This window comes from Populus euphratica, unplaced genomic scaffold (genome assembly GCF_000495115.2).
Source record: "Populus euphratica unplaced genomic scaffold, PopEup_1.0 scaffold173.1, whole genome shotgun sequence".
NCBI lineage: Eukaryota > Viridiplantae > Streptophyta > Magnoliopsida > Malpighiales > Salicaceae > Populus > Populus euphratica.
The window spans coordinates 679,573-700,532 of NW_011499951.1; the positions used below are offsets into that span (position 1 = coordinate 679,573).

General features: G+C 29.8%; 1 protein-coding gene across 1 annotated transcript; it reads left to right on the plus strand.

Moving 5' to 3' along the window:
• The first annotated feature begins 4,916 nt into the window (after positions 1-4,916).
• On the plus strand, positions 4,917-8,737 carry LOC105138004 (stachyose synthase). The gene is made up of 4 exons (XM_011043977.1): positions 4,917-6,528; positions 6,643-6,820; positions 6,915-7,282; positions 8,065-8,737. The coding sequence occupies exons 1-4, from the start codon at positions 5,053-5,055 to the stop codon at positions 8,641-8,643; spliced, it is 2,601 nt and encodes an 866-aa protein (XP_011042279.1). The 5' UTR covers positions 4,917-5,052; the 3' UTR covers positions 8,644-8,737.
• The last annotated feature ends 12,223 nt before the right edge of the window (positions 8,738-20,960 follow it).

A 20,960-nucleotide genomic window follows, 5' to 3' on the forward strand; every position in this document is an offset into this window, starting at 1 on the left:
GTTTACGCATGGTTGCATACTGTCCAAATCACTTAGTGATCTGCAGAAAGTTGTGCTCACAGGTTCTCACATTTCTCTTGCAGGGCAGTTTTTGGTAGCGTGAGTGCCTCCTGCGTTCATGATGCTCGCTGCACTGTGATGATAGTGAAGAGGCCTCAGATGCCTCGATTGCTTCTGAGTTGACAAATGTTATTGAAAACTATGTAATATATTCCTGTCGTCAGAAAAAAACATGATGGAATCTGCAGTCAGTTCCAGATCCGAGCAATTCTCATGCTGCATGGTATTGTGATAGGAGTCTTTTGTGTACACTAGTGCTAGAACTTGCTATGTATCCATGTTTCCTTGGAGACCACCATCTTCAAGTTCAATTGATAATTAAACAAGGAGAACACTCAAATCTTGATGGATAGTGACTTAAACAAGAATGAATCTCTCCATTCTTGCTTGAAGCTCATAAAAAGTTTAATTTTCTCTCAAAATGATCTCTAATATACGGTGGCTGCACACCCAAAATGACTGATCATCTCACTCTATTAACAAAAAACAAAAAACAAAAAACAAAAGTTGAATGTCAGTTTCACTGTTCATATGAACAGTGAAACACCAGCTATTGTCAACGAGTTATGCCTCCCTCAGCTAAACTAAACTAGCAGCCCACTGTCATAAAGTTAACCATTTATTCTTTTACTTCTAGAATATCCAAGACTAACCCGGTCCACCGCCACCCCTGCAAAAAACTAAGCACTGCGCCGCCACTGTACCCCTACAAAAAACCAAGCTTTCAACCCCGTATAATTGGTGATCCCTCTCGAGTCATCCTCCACATTAATCAATTACCACCTACCAATCATGTATTTTTATATATCAAAGCCCATGAGTCCTGTTTAAAAACTACACCTACAAGTCAAATAAACATAATGTAAGGTGTAATCTCACCTGGAACTTTACAGGTCTCTAATGCCAAACAGTTGTCCCCATAATTTTTTAGCAGTCCAATCCACAAAGATTAATCTGTTGTATACTATCAGCCTCGGAGGCGCTGCTACTTTCGCTAGTATATATAAGCCAAATTACTTTACCCTTCAGCACTGCTTTAAGAATTGCTGGTAAATTACTTCGCATGCATGTGCCATGCATACATAGATTTAATTCTCCTCTGGGTTTCTATTCGGACTTTACATTCTTTCAAACCAGGGGCGGACGTTTCGGTTTTCTATATTAAGATTTTATTAATATTTTTTAACTATTTCTATATAAAAATAAATTTTTAATTTTTAATTGAGTTATAATTTTTTTTGAAATTTGTATGAGCTTTTTAATATGATGCTTTACCATGGGTTAAAATTTAGAAATTTTTGAAAAAATTTAGAAATTTAATAAAAAATCATAATTTGATCAGTTTTACGTTATTAAGCATAATTTTCAATTTGAACATTAGATTGAGCTAAAATTAGATTGAGCTAAAATTTTACGAGGGATGTAATTTTCAATCTGAACATTAGATTGAGCTAAAATTTTACGAGGGATCTTGAAATATATTAAATAAAATCTAGTTAAAATTTTAGAATGAACAAAACTTGGTATTGCTAACAAAAAAAAACGTTAAATAAAAGCAAAACAACTCATTAAGGATAAAATAGCTATTTGCCATTAAACATAATAGAAAAAGAAAGAAAAGTAAAGGAAAACATAAAAAAAATCCAAAGAAAAAAAATAAGAAAAGTGACAGAATAACTTTATAAACTTACAAAGTTCAGCTTATAAAACACTAATCTAAGGAAGTATCAAGTGAAGGAAAGAGGAATTGAGAGGGAAAAAATTTAATTATTTTGTTTTCCAGTTTACATGAGATTATTTTTTATCCCGGTTGAGGGGTTGTTACAATATCAATTTAGATTCGATTATAAATAAATTATATTTCATAAAACATCAAAGGATGAATCTTCAATAGTAAGTTTATTTTTACTTTCATTTCAATTTTATGGATGAATCTTCAATAGTAAATTTATTTTTACTTTCATTTCAATTTTATGTATTTTTAAATTTATTTTTTAATATTCTGGGTAATATATTTGAATTAAAACTTTAATATTAATTTTACAAATTCATGTACATTAGTTAATAATTGATCTTAAAAAAATTATATATTATATATTTATTTAATAGCTTAGCACATGAAAAAATTCATGGTGCCACCCTTGCTTCAAACGTTTATGAATCTAACAACTATTTGAAAGCCATTGCCTGAATGGAACAAATTCTCTTTTGATGTTTATGTAAAAAGTTTTCTCAAATCTCACCATTTATATTTACAAAGAAGAAAATGAAAAGCAAAATAAAGAAGTAGCACACGTCCAATCTTCTGATTTGGACAGTATAGCCCTCTCGCTAAGTAGGTGTGCTTAAATCAACTTAATTTATGTAATTGTTAACTAAATATTAAGTTGGGAAAAGGCATCAATATAACAAAACTCACAATCCATTAATTCCAATTTTTTTATGCAATTAAAATAAGGGTCAACCAATCAACAAACTAAGCAAGCAATCATAATAAAGTATATAATCTTAATGTGTTTTGATTAAGAATGAAAAAGAAAATGCTTACTAAGATGGATTGTATTCTTACTATCACCATACAACACAAATTTCTTTTATATTATGTCAAGCTCAAGTAAGAACCTTTTCATTCATGGTAATTTTTTAACCTTTTCAGTAATAGCAATGTATTCATCATTTATAATGGATAATGCAATATATTTTTGCAACCTTCATTGCCATACTGCTCCCTTGTAAAGGTCATTAAATATCTTAATATAGACTTTCTAGAATCACCATTATCAACTATATCTGTATTTATGTATCCATCAAGCACATGTTTACTATTTTCAGAACATAATATGAAAATACATTTGAGATGCTTGAATATCCATTTCATTATTGACTAGTGTTCTTTACTAGGATTGAAAAGAAATCATTTGATCACACTAATAACATGAGTTATACTTGGCCTTGTATAAACTATGACATACATCAGGTAACCAATTGTTGATGCATAAAGAACCTTATTCATCTCATTTCTTTCTTCGTCACTTGAAGAACGCTATTTAAAACTTACCATAAAATGGTTTATAAGTGGAGAACAAATAGCTTTTGTCTTGCTCATGTTGAATCTCTTAAGTAATTTTAGAATATATCTCTCTTAAAATAGTCAAATCTTCCTATTATTCATGTCATGAGTAATGTTCATGCTAAGAATTTATTTTGCCGGTTCTAAGTATTTCATTGCAAAAGACATGCTTAACTCTCCCTTCAAACTCTAGATTTTCTTAACATTATGGCTAACAAATAGCATATCATCCATACATAGCAAGATAATAATGAAGTTACCATTATAAAACCTTTTTATAAGCACATTAAGATCATAAGTTGCCTTACCGTAACCATACTTTACTATGAAAGAATTAAACTTTTTATACCACTGTCTTTGAGCTAGTTTTAACCTATACAAATTTTTTTTCTTATAAACTAGTTGTCTTTTCCTTTCACTTTAAACCCTTCAAACTAATTTATATAGATATGATTTATATAATTTTATAACAATGAACATTTTTTTTTTAATTTTCAACCTGTAAATTAGTTTGTTCTTGAATGCTCTTTTTTTTTTAGAAAGCTTCTCTAACTCGAAAATGTGGTTCTCATGCAAGTATTTCATCTTTTCTTACATGACTTTCATATAATATAGCTTCACAAAAGCATTTTGGCTCTCTCTTATTAGTAACTAACATATACTTATAAGAAAAATATCTGGTGCAGACTTAGCGAGGTCTAGTGGACCTCCTTAATTGTGGCTCATCTAAAGTTTCTTGAATAACTTACTTAGAAATAATATAATTATCATCATCATTAACTGCTCCAGAATAATTAAGTAATGGATCAAAAGGCAAACCGCCATTATCATCCTTTCAAGTTCCAATACCTTTTCCTCTTTATGCAATTAAAAACAGGTTAAATCAATCAACAAATTAAGCAAATGGTCACAATAAATCAACAACAATATTTTTTTATGTGGAAAACCCCTATGTGAGGAAAAACCATTGGATGATAGTCCACCTAAAAACTTTACTATTAATTATAATAAAGAGCACACAAATGTTATTCCTCAATTAAAACTAATAACTATAACATAAATTATCAAAAACAACATTTTTTATATTACATCAAAATTAAAGAGAAAGAATTCTAAAAAAATCACAAAATTAAGGGTCATGATTCTATCAAGAGCAAACTAACATAAACACCTCCAATATTTAATCCAACTATAAGATTTATTTGTCAAAACTTCAACCCGATGTAATAATGGATCAAGTATTTATTAAAGTTTCAAGAGAGATTGCTCAAGCTACCATTTTTTTTTTCTTGGTATGTGTTGGTCTCTTTTTTTTTTCTTTCTACGTGTCAGCTACTAACTTGAAAATAAGCCAAAATTGACTTTTTTATATCTAGTAACCTATATTAACTAAAAGATTTTAATCCTTATTTTTTTTGATAACTATATATATTCGAGTCAGTTTACGCACATCTCGATTAATCTCTTGAGACCTACAGGTTAACGACCATATAAACCTCTAATAATCTTAAAATTGATAATATTTAAATTGATAATTTTTAAAAAATAAATAATTAAACCAGTTATGCTACATCCCTATGTTCTTATTCCCTAAAAATAAATAACCTATGGCACGAAAGAGTGACCAAACCATAATTTTTTTTTCCTTAGATTATTTGGTTATGGCACGAAAGAGTGACCAAACCATAATGATTGCACTTTCTAATTCCGTGCAGTGATATGCTTAGAGCTCAAAGTGATGCATACTCTAGAGAATATATACTACCCTTTCACAGTTTGTAATTTCATTAACAAAAGTTTTAAGCAATTTTTCTTCCATATACAGTGCCTTATAAAACTCCATAAAAGCCTCACCATAGTTATCCTCCATAACATTCTATTCTTCTTTTAGCTCTCTGTTTTTGGCTCTGTTTTCCTCTGCCATGGTTCCCCCAAATGATCCTTCTAGTCTGCCTCTTAGAATTTGTAAACCGGAAAGTCTAGACAAATACTTCGAATTGTTGGATGGGAAATTCAGTGTAAAAGGTTTTCCATTGCTTTCTGAAGTTCCAAGCAACGTGGTTTTTGCTCCCTTTTTGTCTATTTATAAATCCTCTGATGCTCCACTTGCTCTGCTCCAACGTGTCCAAGCTCTGTCGCACAAGGCCGGATTCCTTGGGTTCCACAAAGAGGCTCCGTCAGACCGCTTAATGAACTCCATCGGTAAGTTTACTAGCAGGGAATTTTTGTCCGTCTTTAGATTCAAAACTTGGTGGTCTACCATGTGGATGGGTAGCTCTGGGTCTGATTTGCAAATGGAAACCCAGTGGATTCTCCTTAATGTTCCTGAAATAAGGTCTTATGTCATAATCATACCTGTCATTGATGGGAGATTTAGGTCTGCTTTCCATCCTGGAACTGATGGTCATGTCATGATTTGTGCTGAGAGTGGTTCTACTAAGGTGACAGCATCATCTTTTGATGCTATCGCTTATGTTCATGTGTCTGAAAATCCTTACTATATCATGAATGAGGCTTATAGTGCACTTAGGGTCCACCTCAATACCTTCAAGCTTTTGGAAGAGAAAGCTGCACCTTCTCTTATTGATAAATTTGGGTGGTGCACTTGGGATGCATTTTATTTAGCTGTAGAGCCTGCTGGTATATGGCATGGTGTGAATGATTTTGTCGAGGGTGGTGTCTCTCCGAGGTTTCTCATCATTGATGATGGCTGGCAAAGCATCAATACTGATGATGAGAATCCGAACGAGGATGCTAAAAACCTTGTTCTTGGTGGAACTCAAATGACTGCCAGGCTTCACAGGCTTGATGAATGTGACAAGTTTAGGAAGTACAAGGGAGGGTCTATGTTGGGTCCTGACCCTACTTCATTTGATCCAAAGAAGCCAAAGATGCTTATCTTAAAGGCAATTGAAATCGAGCATGCTGAGAATGATCGCGATAAGGCAATCCAATCTCATGTAACTGACTTGTCTCCTTTTGAAACAAAAATTCAAAAGTTGAAACAAGAACTGGATGTTATTTTTGGTGGAGAAGAAAAGAGTGCTTCCAGTGGGAGTAGTGGAAGTCGTTCTTGCAAGGCTGAAAGTCATGGCATGAAAGCTTTCACGAGAGATTTGAGGACAAAGTTCAAGGGTTTGGACGATATTTACGTGTGGCATGCTCTGTGTGGTGCCTGGGGTGGTGTCAGGCCGGATTCTACTAATCTGAATTCAAGGATCATTTCTTGCAAACTGTCTCCTGGTCTGGATGGGACAATGGCCGATCTTGCTGTGGTTAAGATCGTTGAAGGTGGTATTGGTCTTGTTCATCCTGACCAAGCAGGCGATTTCTATGATTCTATGCACTCCTACCTTGCCGACTCTGGCGTTACAGGAGTGAAAGTAGATGTCATTCATGTAAGGCTTCTTTTCATAGATATCATCTATTTTGTTCTTTTCTGAGTATTTGGATATTCTATATTAGATCGACTTAATTGTTTTGTGCATCTAAGTCTCAATTGGCAAATGCAGAGCCTTGAGTATGTTTCTGAAGACTATGGAGGCCGTGTTGAGCTTGCAAAGGGCTACTACAAGGGCCTGTCAGATTCCCTGTCAAAGAATTTCAAAGGATCTGGACTCATTTCCAGCATGCAACAATGCAATGATTTCTTCTTCCTTGGAACAAAGCAGATATCCATGGGAAGAGTAGGCATGGAAGTCTAACCATATGATCTCCTTTGTTCTTTTATATCTGCTAGAAAGTTGTTATTTTTAACATGGAGCCTGACACCTTTTTGCTACAGGTGATGACTTCTGGTTCCAGGATCCAAACGGAGATCCGATGGGAGTTTACTGGCTGCAAGGGGTCCATATGATCCATTGCGCCTACAACAGCATGTGGATTGGTCAGATTATACAACCTGACTGGGATATGTTCCAATCTGACCATCTGTGCGCCAAATTTCATGCTGGATCGAGAGCTATTTGCGGAGGACCTGTATATGTGAGTGACTCGGTGGGCGGGCATGATTTTGAACTCCTCAAGAAACTTGTTTACCCTGATGGTACCATTCCCAAGTGCCAAGATTTTGCCCTGCCGACAAGGGACTGCCTCTTCAGGAACCCTTTATTTGACAAGAAAACAATTCTCAAGATTTGGAACTTCAACAAGGTATTCATTTATTTTGTCTACAAGGACTTGGATAAAACAATGTTTTATTATTTTGGATATATAATGGCTGTCTACTTTTTTTTTTCCTTGTAGTTTGTAAATGAATAAAAAAATAAAAAATATTTATTTTGTATTAAAAAAATCTAATGTTTATAAATGTGAGTTTCAATTGTATAATTAATTAAGTAAAAGTTATAATGGATTGATTTTTAGTGAGTTTTTTAATATTATTTTATAAATATTTATAATATCTAAAAAAATAGAACTTGAAATTTAATATGTTAACAAGATTAATTTTTTTTGAATTTATTTCTTTAATTTTTAAAATTAATTTTGACATTTTTAATTTTTAGAATAAAATTAAATAGTAGCTATTCAGTTTAATTTAAAATATAATTGTTTTATTAACGATCTTAATATTAAAAAAAATAATGTTTCATTATAATTTTTCAAATCTAATAAATTTGTTACTACATATAGAACATAAAAATATAAATACACTTTCTTTTATTTGCTTTCTCTACTTATTCCTTTAGAGTTTTAGTTGTATATTCGATATATTATTTCTATGAAAAATAAACACCTTAATTACAATACATTTACACCTGAAAACAACTTTTTTTTGGTTTCCATTTATAAACAATTATTTTAACATGTTTCCATATCCAACATGTCTCAAATAAACAGCGATATTTCTTTATATGGTGTTCGCCAAATTGTTTATTAAGGATAAGGTTATTGATGAATCAAAAGGAACTAAAATGGCATGTCGGACCTCGCAGTATGGAGGTGTGATTGGAGCTTTCAACTGCCAAGGAGCTGGATGGGACCCCAAGGAGCAAAGGATCAAGGGCTACTCAGAATGCTACAAGCCACTGTCTGTTTCTGTTCATGTTACCGACATTGAATGGGACCAGAAGAAAGAGGCTGCTCAAATGAGTGAGGCTGACGAGTTCATCGTCTATCTCAACCAGGCAGAGGAGCTGCTACTTGTTTCGCCAGAATCTGACGCAGTTCAAATTACCATCCAACCATCTACATTTGAGATCTTCAGCTTTGTGCCCATCAAGAAGCTAGGCGGCACCAGTATCAGTTTTGCTCCTGTTGGGCTGGCCAACATGTTTAATAGCGGCGGCACAATTCAAGAAGTGGAGTATTTCGATTCTGAAGCGGAGACTTGTGTAAAGATGGAGGTTAAAGGCGGAGGGAGTTTCTTATCTTATTCAAATGCATCTCCAAAGAAGGGTTTCTTGAATGGGACTGAGGCGGCTTTTGAGTGGCTGGATAACGGCAAACTGGCCTTGAATCTCCCTTGGACTGAAACCGCTGGTGGCGTATCTAATGTTGCTTTTCTTTTTTGAAGTCTCACAACTTGTTTAGTCGTTGAAGTTTGAAGCCATGGCGACTAAGCATCTAAAATAAACCAGATTTTGAGAGTGATTTAGAGTGTATTAATTTGATTTTAATTTATATATATATAGATATATTAAAAAATATTTTTAAAATATAAAAATAAACAAAATTCTCATCTAGTTTTTTTACACGGGGATATTAAAGAACAAAAAGCTTCTAGCATTGGGCAGTGAATGAAGGCGAGCCTTTTTTGTCTTTTACTTTTTTTAAAAAAAACCACAAAACACCAACTATTATTAAACTGATTTAAAATTCTTGCTCATCAATAAGAAAATCTGTATTGCTAGACAATTCCTCTACTTTTTAGGCTCTTTATCCACCCTCACATGGATGTGAATCTTATTAACTTGATGACTAAATGCCCACTAAATAAATTAATTTCAATGAATTTTACTACTTTTTAAATTTAGAAACCATAAAAAATAAAACTAAATGGCAGGATTTATTATGATATTAGTGTCATCTTATGAAAGTAGAATACAATAGGTCTTAATTCTAATCTTCCATTGCATTGCTTTTATCACTTTAACTAGCAATGCATAAGTAAATTAATAAAAAAACATCTATAAAAATCATGTTCACTGTAATTGGATTAGCAAGTTAACCTGGTTTAAGATGTATTTTTTATTTTAATTATTATTTTTTTAGTTTTGTCTTTTAATATTAAATTATTTAATAATTAAGTTTCATAATTTTATTCAATTTACTTTTGACAAAGTTACCTTGATATCACAACCAAATTATAAATTTTGTATGCTAATCTCGATAGGCTCGGATCAAGTTTTCTTGACCTTTTTTTAATTATATTTTTTCTTCAATTTCATTCATCAACATTTTATTTGCTAGAAATTTAATTTTAAATTATTTTTATTTTTATTTATATAAAGTGATCAAGTTTTCATTTAATTTTTACTTTGTTATCAAATAAGATTCTTCAATATTTAATTTTTTTAAATAATTTTTTTAATTTTATCTTGTTTGTTAGGAATTGGTCTTTGTGATTTTATTTTTTTTACTTTTCTTTCTATTACGTTATTGTCCATAATCCCGAGTTACTGAGTTAACCTAGTTTGATTCATGTCTTTTTTATTTTTTTTAAACTATCATTTTTAATTTTGCTCTTCAACATTAAATTATTTGAAAATTAAACTTTATAATTTTATTTAATTTACTTCTGACAAAGTTATTCTAATATCATAACTAGATCACAAATTTAACATGTTAAGCGGGATATACCCAAGTCAGGTTTTCTATTTTTTTATTATTGATTTTTTTATTTATATTATTTAAATTAATCAAACTTATTAAACTTAGTCAAACAAAGCAACTTAGATCTCTTTTAAAAAAAAACTTTAATTAGGTATTTGCATCATTGGACTCCGTCCATCTAGTGTTTTCTATAAATGAACAAATTGTCACTTCTGATGTCTCAACCACATCTGCCCACAGTTGTGTTTGTTTACGTGACAACATTTATGTTATGAAGAAACCACAATTTTATGCTGTTTAGTTAAAGTAGAAATTAGTATTTTTTAACCATTTAGGTGGTGGTCAAGTGGTAAAGACTTGGGACTAAGGGGTTTGCTCCCTCTGTGGTCTCAGGTTCGAGTCCTTGGTTGCTCATATGATGGCCACTGGAGGCTTACATGATCGTTAATTTCAGGGCCCATAGGATTAGTCGTGGTGCACGCAAACTGGCTCAGACACCCACGTTAATCTAAAAAAAAAAAGAAATTAGTATTTTTAGCTCATGTAACCCATTAAAAATCACACAAAAAAGCAAGTCGGGGAGAAGCAAGTTATACCTGCTTTGCCGACATTGTTCACTTTTGTTAAAGTAACAGTGCATAGTGAATTAATTCACTCTACATATTTATTTGTTAACACGTTGATAGTAACTATTTTCATTTATACTATTCATGTGAACAGCTAGTTATTTTCATTTATACTATTCATGTGAACAGTATAGTGAATTTATTCACTTATATGTTTATGTGAATAGTAAAAAATCTATTTTTTTAAAATTTATTTTGTTTAATATTATTTAACGACATTGTATAAATTAGAAGGAGATTGCATAATGACATAGTCTTTGTAGAATTTGATTGTAATTCTAATTTTATTCCTAATGATATTTTACCTGATTTTGTTATACCCTCAAAAAATTATGAAAACTGTAGTTCTTGTCAGATAATTTTTGTATATGATGAAATTATAGATAATTTAATGAAATAATAAATTTTTTTATATCAAGTATTATTTATTTTATGATATAATAGCAATAATTAAATCTATAATATTTAAATTAAAAACCATCAATATTAATATATATCATATAACATATTAAATTTTTTTTTATTTAATTTCAATTTCAACTATAATTTTTATTAAATATATATAAATATCAAATTAACTCCAACTAAAAATATTTTTTATAAAATAATTTATTTTAAATTATAACTATAAAAACTACCACAACATTAAATATATTCAATTTTATTTTCGAAGCTGTAGATATTTTTAGTGAATGATGACCGAATTGGAACTTTTTAAGTCCACAACTACACAATTTTACTTGGCCAATATCCATTTGCCCTATTTGTCAAGACAGTATTTGTCTCAAATCTCGAAAAGTCTAGGATCATTCATAGTCCGACAACATTGTTTTGACATCATCATATACTATCCTGCCGGCATGCTTGACATTCTTGGAATTAGACTCCTACTCTCAAATAACAAATGCAATTGGGCAGTCGAGGAAACAATCAACGTGGCGGGGCACATCATAAGAATGAGAAAAAAAAAATCCTAATGTTTTATAAAGAACGAGATTGAATGGATAAAAATTCAGATTGTATCAAAACATAATAAAATTTAAAATGCAAGTATAATACTTGCAACAACTCGTAATTTCTTCCTTTTGTTAATAATATCTTTTTTACAAAATTAATTTGAAATTTTAAAAAATAATAAAAATATATCATGTGATTATTTAAAAGAATAATAATAATTATTCAACACTTAAAATAAATTAAATTAAAAAAAATTAAGGACACAACTAACTATGCCCGTTTACTTTGATATCTTAATTTATTTTTATTTTTTAATACTATTTTTTAAAAATTGGTTATAGTAATTTGTTTTTATGCTTGCATATGGAAAAATATTGATTCCATTCGATGTTATCTAATATAGAGTTAGAATACAAGTGCAAGCTAAGTAAATCAATGGATAATCTTGGTCCTCTTGAAAATACTAGTGTAAATGAAAACCTGATTTTAAATGATTCCGAAAAAAACACCTATAATTTGAGTCATAGTGACAATAATAATGTTGATCATTTAGTCAGTATTAAGGACATTCAGAATTTAAACGTGGATGACACTTTTTTAGTTTTAGGTACGGATAATAAAAAATACTGTTATTCCATATATTTCGATATTGAAAATTAAGTTTTTAGGATTGACAATAATCATTTTTTTTTGAGTGAATTAGAAAAAGAATTTTCTAGTTATTGGAATTCTAGGTGCCTTGCAGAACTAGAGGGATATGTTTTCACTCAGTTTAGTAAAATAAAATTTAATTATTAATTTATAAAAATTGGAACTTTATGGACCAATTTTGAAGCTTAAACAAAAACTAAGTCCCTTATTTTGCTAACATCAAGGACTAATTTGCATGGTCAAGCAAATTTTTTTTTTTGCCAATCACTCCATTTTTTTTCCTTCTAATTTGATCTTTCAAATTAACTTTGCTTGATATTTGACTTGCTAGTTTATTTTAAATGTCTAGATATAGGTTCTTACAATGCCAGGGATAAATCTTAGTGTACGGTTTGATAAAATAAAATAGATTATATTTATGTTAAGCAATTAAGAGGGACCAAAATTGAAGCCCAAACAAATATGGTGGATTATGGTAAACAGGCAAGGTAACTTGGTTGGTGCGTGTATACGCTAGCGTGTGAGGATTATCCACCACAAACAAGTGATGCGTGAGGTTTATTTTGGTGGCTGAACATAACTATTCATCAATGAGTTTGATTCGTCTCGACACAAGTTTCATAATAAGGTAGTCTCTCTTTTCTCTTTCATCTACTTAGGATTCGCACTACTCTAAAAAACATAAAAGTGGTCTGACATTTTATTTTTTTCATTCTTTTGATTAATTTTATTTTTTAATTTTCTCTATCAATATTTGGTTTTATTTATTTCTTATATTAATTTTGCATTTTATTTTTTTGATTGCTATTTTTTATTTGTATAATTTTCTTAATTGATTTTTTTTTTAAATTTCATCATAATAATTTTCTTAATTGATTTTTTTTAAAATTTCATCATTTAACATTAAGTATTTTTTTTTGTTAAATTCAATTCCTATTTTTTATTGCTATTTGTTTTGTTTTAATTTTTTTCTTGAATTTGTTTTTTGTTTTTAATTTTACCCATCAATATTTAGTTGAATGAAAATTTGACTTTATTATTTTTGCAGATTTACCTTTCAAGAGATAATTCTAGCCTTATGACCTAAGTCACGTGTTTGAAAAATTAGTCGAGTTGATTATCTACAAGAAATTAAACATCATGCTTCTTATTTTTAATTAATTAATACTTTTTTCTGAGTTTTTCCCAAATTAGCATAGTGGGAAAACTTATTTCTTAAATCAATACAATTAAGAAAAATAATTCTCACTCTAGCACATAAATAATGGTTGCACTTGCACATATATTAAATGGGCAAGCTTATAGGACACATATACTACATACACGTTAAAATACTAGCCACTCTCGTCTCAACCAGTTCAGCTCCCTACCTAGCAAACACACAATTTAACATAGACACAAAAACAACAATAATAATTGAAGCCAACATTTCACATAATCACAAAAACAACAATAATAGCCAATAACCAACATAAACATCTAATTTCTATAGTAAGTAAATTTATAATTAAAAAAATTAATCTTGACACCAAAATAATTCATTGCAATAAAGAATATCAATTAAATTACGTGGTTAAACATCTAAAAAATTAACATGTTGATGGGTTTACACCATCAAAACCATGAGCATGACATCATGATGGATGAACATGGTCATTCTCCTCTACTATATTGTCAAAATGATGAGCCTCTACAATCTCGTCAAGTGAAGAACAACACGATGAGAACCAAGTATTGAAAATATTATGCATAACATTGTCGGTACCGTCATGAAATGTGGTTGTAGCTCTCTGGCCCTCGTGTATTAAATTATTCACCTAATATATTAAAAAAAACACATTATCATTTTTAAGATATAAATAAGAATTTTATTACATGTTAAAAAAAATTAATCCATACATACCAATCTATTAAATCTTGGTGTAAAAGGCTCATAATTCTCCAGATTACGTGTTGGTTGATGCGCAATGTTAGATGGACTTCTTATAACACGCTCATATAATGATGTTATGAATCACTTTGTTATGTTCATATACCAAGACATGTAAAGATATAATTTAATAGGAAGATACAACTCTGTAAATATGTGATATCTTATTACATGCCACAAATTGATATATTGTGTATGAATCACTGACCAATCATCTTCTTGTTTACCTCGATGATTAACAACATGCAAGTCATCAAGTGTGTCAACATCATTAGGTATGCGTTGATGCAATCCAAACTAATGCATTACCTGATTAGGATAATGCACCTTAACAATAATAAAATAGTGTGTAGGGACCACTGATAACTATAAATCACTTCCTTCCATGTATAATAGAGATGTTTTTCCAATCAAATTATCAGTTTAAGGTGTCCATATCACCTATAAAACTATAAAATATATTTATCAAAAACATTCACACAAAATATAAAGTTATATAAGAAAATGAATAATTGACTTCAAGCATACTCGGTGAGGCTCATGTGAATCTAACTCATCCTAATAGAACTCAAGAATATGAGTGGGATTTTGTATAAAACTCTTAGACTTCTCCCTAACCTAAGTAACATGTTCAAGACAATTAAGATATATAATTTTTTTTTATATATAGAAAACTTAAATTTCATAATATGTTTATAATTATTATTATTATCAAGCTCCAATTAACATTCATCTTCCTGTAATTGTGTCAAGCATCTAATTTTTTCAAAAATCAGGATGACCGATGTGAAGATACTTCCACGATCATAACTTTATATTGACAATAAAAAAATTAGTAAATATTTAAATTAATTATATTTAATTAATATAATATCAAATTATATCTATAGAGATAGTAAATATCCACCAATTTATTTCCTTTCTAACATGCATGCGTGGTAAAGCTAACGATACAAATATGCAACTATCGTCGATCCCCAACTATAGTTGCGGATGTTAAAAGTGGTAGAAAGTAACATGAAACTGCATTGATCCCCAACTATAGTTACGGATGTTAAAAAAGTTCTATAAAAGTGGTAGAAAGTAACATGAAACTGCATTACCTATCAAACCGGTGAAGATTATGGCCCCAAACATATGCATTATGCATGCTCTAGTATAATAATTGTTTAGTACTTAAAAGTGCATTTTTATCAAGGTTTTATATCATCATTTTGCACTTAAAGCATCAATAACTCTCTAACTAGAGCATGTTTTATAATATCATGTTTAATACTATAAGATACCTTTATTTTATAGTAAATGTTTATCTTAAATACAGGCTTATCACTTAAATAAAAGGATTGATTGACGAGTTTAACTTTTAAAATTTAGTAGACAAGGAGAGGGTCAAGCTTAAAAAAGAGATGTTATTTCAGTCCAAACTAGAACACTGTTCAGTTATTGGATCATAACTGGAGTTGTAGAACTTGGATTTATATCTGCTCTATATGGATGGAAAGCTAAGACATAAGCTTAAAACTTTCATTGAGTCCAAGATTCAAAAAAACCTTTTTCAAGTTCAAACTATAGTAAAAACAGAGAAGTCTGAATCTGTCTTACAAGCCAGACACTGTTCAATGTTCAGTTCATATCTCAAGTTCTAAAAGTCCAAATGACCTCATTTTTTTTTGTTGGAAAGTTAAGACAATTTCCTAGAACTTTCATGAGATAGTCTGTTCAAATTTTGTTATCTTATTTATGCTTTTCATTTCTTTTCCTTTACTTAATTAACTTATATCTTATTTATGTTCTTATCTTGTTTGTTTACGTTTCTCTCTTTCATTATGTTTAGTTAAGTTTGCTATGTCAAGATGAAAAGGTTACACTAATGGTGTAAGAATAAGTATAGTATAAACTTAACATGGATCTTAATGCTTGATACTAACATGTTTTGTATTTGTTATCTTGTTCACTTTTAATAATTTACTTGTTAAATGGTTAATCTAGATTTGTGTTGTATAACATTGGTACAATAAATACTTGGCATTTTCGTAACCTAACCATATGGTATAACCTACACATGTGCTATGAAAAAACTTGATTTGTTGTTAACATAAGTTATAATCATGAATACATGATAACTTTTATAAATATTAACATTATCTGAATAAGATAACTAATGTAATAATATTAACAATTTATAATCTAATTGGAACCTCTTTTGTATGTGGTTTCTAATTGAGTAATAAAAGAAGTTTATACTATATTTGTTTGAAATGTCATTAGTGAATCCTCTAACCTTGACATTTATTTTATCATTGTTTAATCCTCACATTAATCTTACATCTCAAAGTCCTCTTTAACTTATTATTATTATTATAGTTAACCTGTCTGTGGTTCGACTCCGGTTTTGTCGGGTTTTTTTATTAATTCGACACTCTTACACTTGAGAGAAGATATCAATCTTTTGGTCGTGTCGAGTTTTTGATGTCATTGTCAGGGAGGTAAATTCTTGTATAAATTATAATTTTATTTTTATTTTTATTTTCACTTTTCTGATATCTAAATTTGTTTCTTTTATTTTTTTTCTTCTTTTTATTCTCTTCCTACACATGCATAAGAGTGCGGTCATGTATATTAAATAGTAGACTTTGCAGGTTATCCTCATCATTTTTAGAAAATATGACCAAAGAAGAGAACCAGTCACTTTATAATGAGAATAATTAGAATAACCATGTTAGAATACTTATAGACCACATAAATCTCACAAGAACAAGTGCACCCTCATGCATAGTTTTCCCTCGTAATGCATCTCATTTTAATTTTAAGTTAGGCATTATTTAATTTTTACCTTCTTTTCATGAGTTAGATTTAGAAAATACATACATGCATTTAAAGGAACTTAAGGAGGTCTGCAATACGAATAATAACTTAAATTATAGCATGAACACCATCAGATTAAAGCTTTTTTTTTTTTTATTAAAAGATAAAGCTAAAACATGGCTACAAAATCTTAAGTCAAGATCCATTCATGCTTGGGATGAAATGCAACAACAATTTTCAAAGATGTTTTTCCTTTCTCATATAACAAATTCTTTCAAAAGACAAATCACTATTTTCACTAAAAAACCAAGAGAAACAGTTTACCAATGTTGGGATAGGTATCGAGACTTGGTTAATACTTGTCGTTTTCAAACATGGAGATTAATTTTATATTTTTATAAAGGGTTAACACCTAAAGATATACAAATGGTGGAATTAATGTGCAATGAAACTTTTAAAGATAAAAACCCTAATGAAGCAATAGAGTACCTAGATTACTAGCTGATAATACTTAAAATTGGAACACTACAGGAACTTATGTGGCACCAAGTAAAACTCAATCTCATACATCTAGTAGAGGAATGTATAACCTTAGGGAAAATCATGACCTCCAAGCCAGGTTTGCATCTTCAGCTAGAAAAGTCGAGCACTAGAATTAAAAAAGAGTGATCAATCAAAATCTGTTTAAGACATTATGCGTCAAATATGTGAAACTAATGAACACTTAATCAATGATTGTCTAACTTTCCCTTCTTTCAAGGAATGCCTCCATAAACAATCCTATGTTTTAAAATTTTTTCAAAGGTTTAATCATAACCTATACTCGCAAAAATACAACCTTAGTTGGAGAAATCACCTAAATTTTAGTTGGAAGAGTGGTAATAATAATACACAAATTTCACAATCACCATTTCAAGCACACCATAATTTTCAAAATTTTGATGGATATGCATCTCTTTATGCTCCACTTCCTAAAAGAAATTTTGAGGAAACATTGCATGCATTCATTGAAAAGTAAGAGACAATCAACACTCAAAATGCTTAAATCATAGTAGATTTGAAAGATTCTCTTGCAAAATTTACATTTGCTCTTAGTTTTTAGGAGAAAGGTAAGTTTTAATCTCAAACACAATAAAATTCCAAGGGGTAATATAATGCAAATGCAAGTAGTTCTAGAAGCCAACACATGGATCAAATCAAATCTAAAGATCACTATACCTTTGCTGGATGCTATTAAATAGGTTTCTTTTTATGCTAAATTTTTGAAAGATCTGTACACTGTGAAGAGAAAAGTGAATATGGAAAGGAAAGTCTTTTTAACTGAACAAGTAAGTGCCATTCTTCAGAATAATAATGCTTTGAAATATAAAGACCCTGGTTGTCTTATAATTTCTTACTTTATTGGATAACATAAAATTAAAAAAGCTTTAGTTGATTTTAGAGCTATTGTGAATTTACTTCCAATTTGGTTATACTTGATCTACTTTAATTAAAAACAGATTATGAACTTGCTAAGTTTTTTTTTTAATAATTAAAATGATATTATTTTAATTAATTAATTAATTTTTTAAATAAAAATCATGATAGACCCTCCCAATCTATTACCAAGATTTTGCCCTGAATATCGATTTTATGATTTTGGACACACAACTAGTTGAAGCATGTAATTCATTTACTGTTATGTTTGAACATCCATTTCTTCCAACTTCTAATGCATTAATTAATTATAGGAATGGACTGATGAAGCTATCATTTGAAAACATGACATTGGAGATGAATATTTTTAATATTTGCAAGCAACCTGGAGATGATAATGATTTACAGGAAGTGAACTTTACTGAAAAATTAGTTTATGATCAATTTCAAACTACTTCTAGTGAAACTGAGATTGATGAATATGACGATTTACAAATGATATATTTTTAGGAAGAATCAAAGAAAAGTAATTAGAGACCATAAATTAAAGAATTGCTACCACGATCAATTGAGTTCGTACCTTCAAGTGTTCAACAACCAAAACCTGATTTAAAGCTGTTAGTATTCAATCTCAAAGACTCATTTTTAGGAGAAAATGTAATTTTTTCGGTAATAATCTCTTCCAAACTCAATGCACATCAAGAAGGTAAGTTATTATAGACTCTACAAACGCATACAAATGCATTAGAATGGACCATATTTGACATAAAAGGAATTAGTCCTTTGATTTACACACAAAGAATTTATTTAGAGAAAAATGCTAAACTATCTAGAGAAATGCAATGAAGGTTTAATCCTAATATGAAAGAAGTAGTGAAAAATAAAGTCCTATCCAAATTGTACCAAAAAATCTGAAGTCATTATGATAACAATTGTACCAAAAAATGTGAAGTCATTATGATAACAAATAAGAAAAATGAGTTAATTCTAACTAGGACTATTACTAGTTGGTGCATGTGCATTAACTATAGGAAACTTAATTCAATATCTAGAAAAGATCATTTTCCTTTACCTTTCACGGATCAAATCATAAAAAGAGTTTTAGGTCATGAATTTTATTATTTTCTAGATGACTATTCAGATTACAATCAAATTGAAATTACATATGAAGATCAAGAGAAAACCACGTTTATATATTTGTTTGGTACTTTTACTTATCGAATAATTCCTTTTGGATTATGTAATGTACCAGCTACATTTCAAAGATGCATGCTTAGTATATTTAATGATATGGTTGAATATTTTCTTGAAATTTTTATGAATGATTTTTCTATTTTGGACAATTCATTTGATGATTATTTGACTAACTTAGAGAAGGTTTTGAGCAAGTGTGAAGAGAAGAATCTTGTACTAAATTGAAAAAAAAAATGTTATTTTATGGTAACAAACGACATTGTATATGGTCACATTGTTTCATCGAAAGGAATCAAGGTTGGCAAATCTAAAATCGAGTTAATTGCTAACTTGACAACACCAAAATCTATTAAAGATGTTAGATCATTCATAGGACATGCTGGTTTTTACAAAAGATTCATCAGATATTTTAGTGTAATATCTAAATTATTTTGTAACCTTCTAACAAAGAAAAATATTTTTGAATGGACTGAATAATGTGAAAAAGCCTTTGTTAAACTTAAAAGCTTGCTTACCTTTTGCTCTAGTCATTCAACCTCTTGATTGGTCATTACCTTTTGAAATAATATGTGATGCTAATGATTATACCATAGGTGCTGTTTTATGACAAAGAAAAGATAAGAAACTTTATGTGATTTACTATGTAAGTAACACTTTAAATAGTGCGCAAATGAATTACGCTACTACTGAAAAGGAATTACTTGCAGTAGTATTTGTATTTGACAAGTTCAGATTTTATTTTATTGACTCACCTGTTATTATTTTTAGTGATCATGCAGTATTGAAATATCTTCTTTTTAAAAAAGATTCTAAGGTTAGATTGGTGTGGTGGATTTTGTTACTTTAAGAATTTGATATCACAATCAAAGACAAGAAAGACACTAAAAATATTGTTATAGATCATTTGATAACAGATTCAAAATCTGATATCACACTAATCGATGACTACTTTCCTGATGAATCTTTACTTTCTGTTTCTATAATGCTTTGGTTTGCTAATATTGTTAATTTTTTTATTTCAGGACAATTGCCAGCTCATTGGAGTACCTAATACAAAATAAAGTTCTTAAACGAAGTGAATTTTTTTTATTAAGATGACCCTTATTTATTTGAATATTGTCATGATCAAATATTTCAAAGATACATTCCTGATAATGAGGTAAGTAGTGTCATTAAATTTTATCATTTTGAGGCATGTGGGGGTCATTTCTCATCAAGATAGACAACTGCAAAAATCTCACAAAGTGAATTTTACTGGCTCACTATGTTCAAAGACTCACATGCATTCTACAAGACTTGTGAAAATTGTCAAAAGTCAAGATCTATTTCAAAACATCACATGATGCCTTTAAATCCTATTCTTATCATTGAGATCTTTAACTTTTAGAGTATAGATTTCATACGTCCATTTCCTTCATCGTTTGGTTTCTTATATATATTAGTCACACCATCATTTGGTTTCTTATACATATTAGTC

Coding starts and splice junctions, on each gene's coding strand:
- LOC105138004 (XM_011043977.1), top strand. CDS start 5,053: ATGGTTCCCCCAAATGATCCTTCTAGTCTGCCTCTTAGAATTTGTAAA. Junction 6,529..6,642: donor TGAAAGTAGATGTCATTCAT/GTAAGGCTTCTT, acceptor TGGCAAATGCAG/AGCCTTGAGTATGTTTCTGA. Junction 7,283..8,064: donor AGATTTGGAACTTCAACAAG/GTATTCATTTAT, acceptor CGGACCTCGCAG/TATGGAGGTGTGATTGGAGC.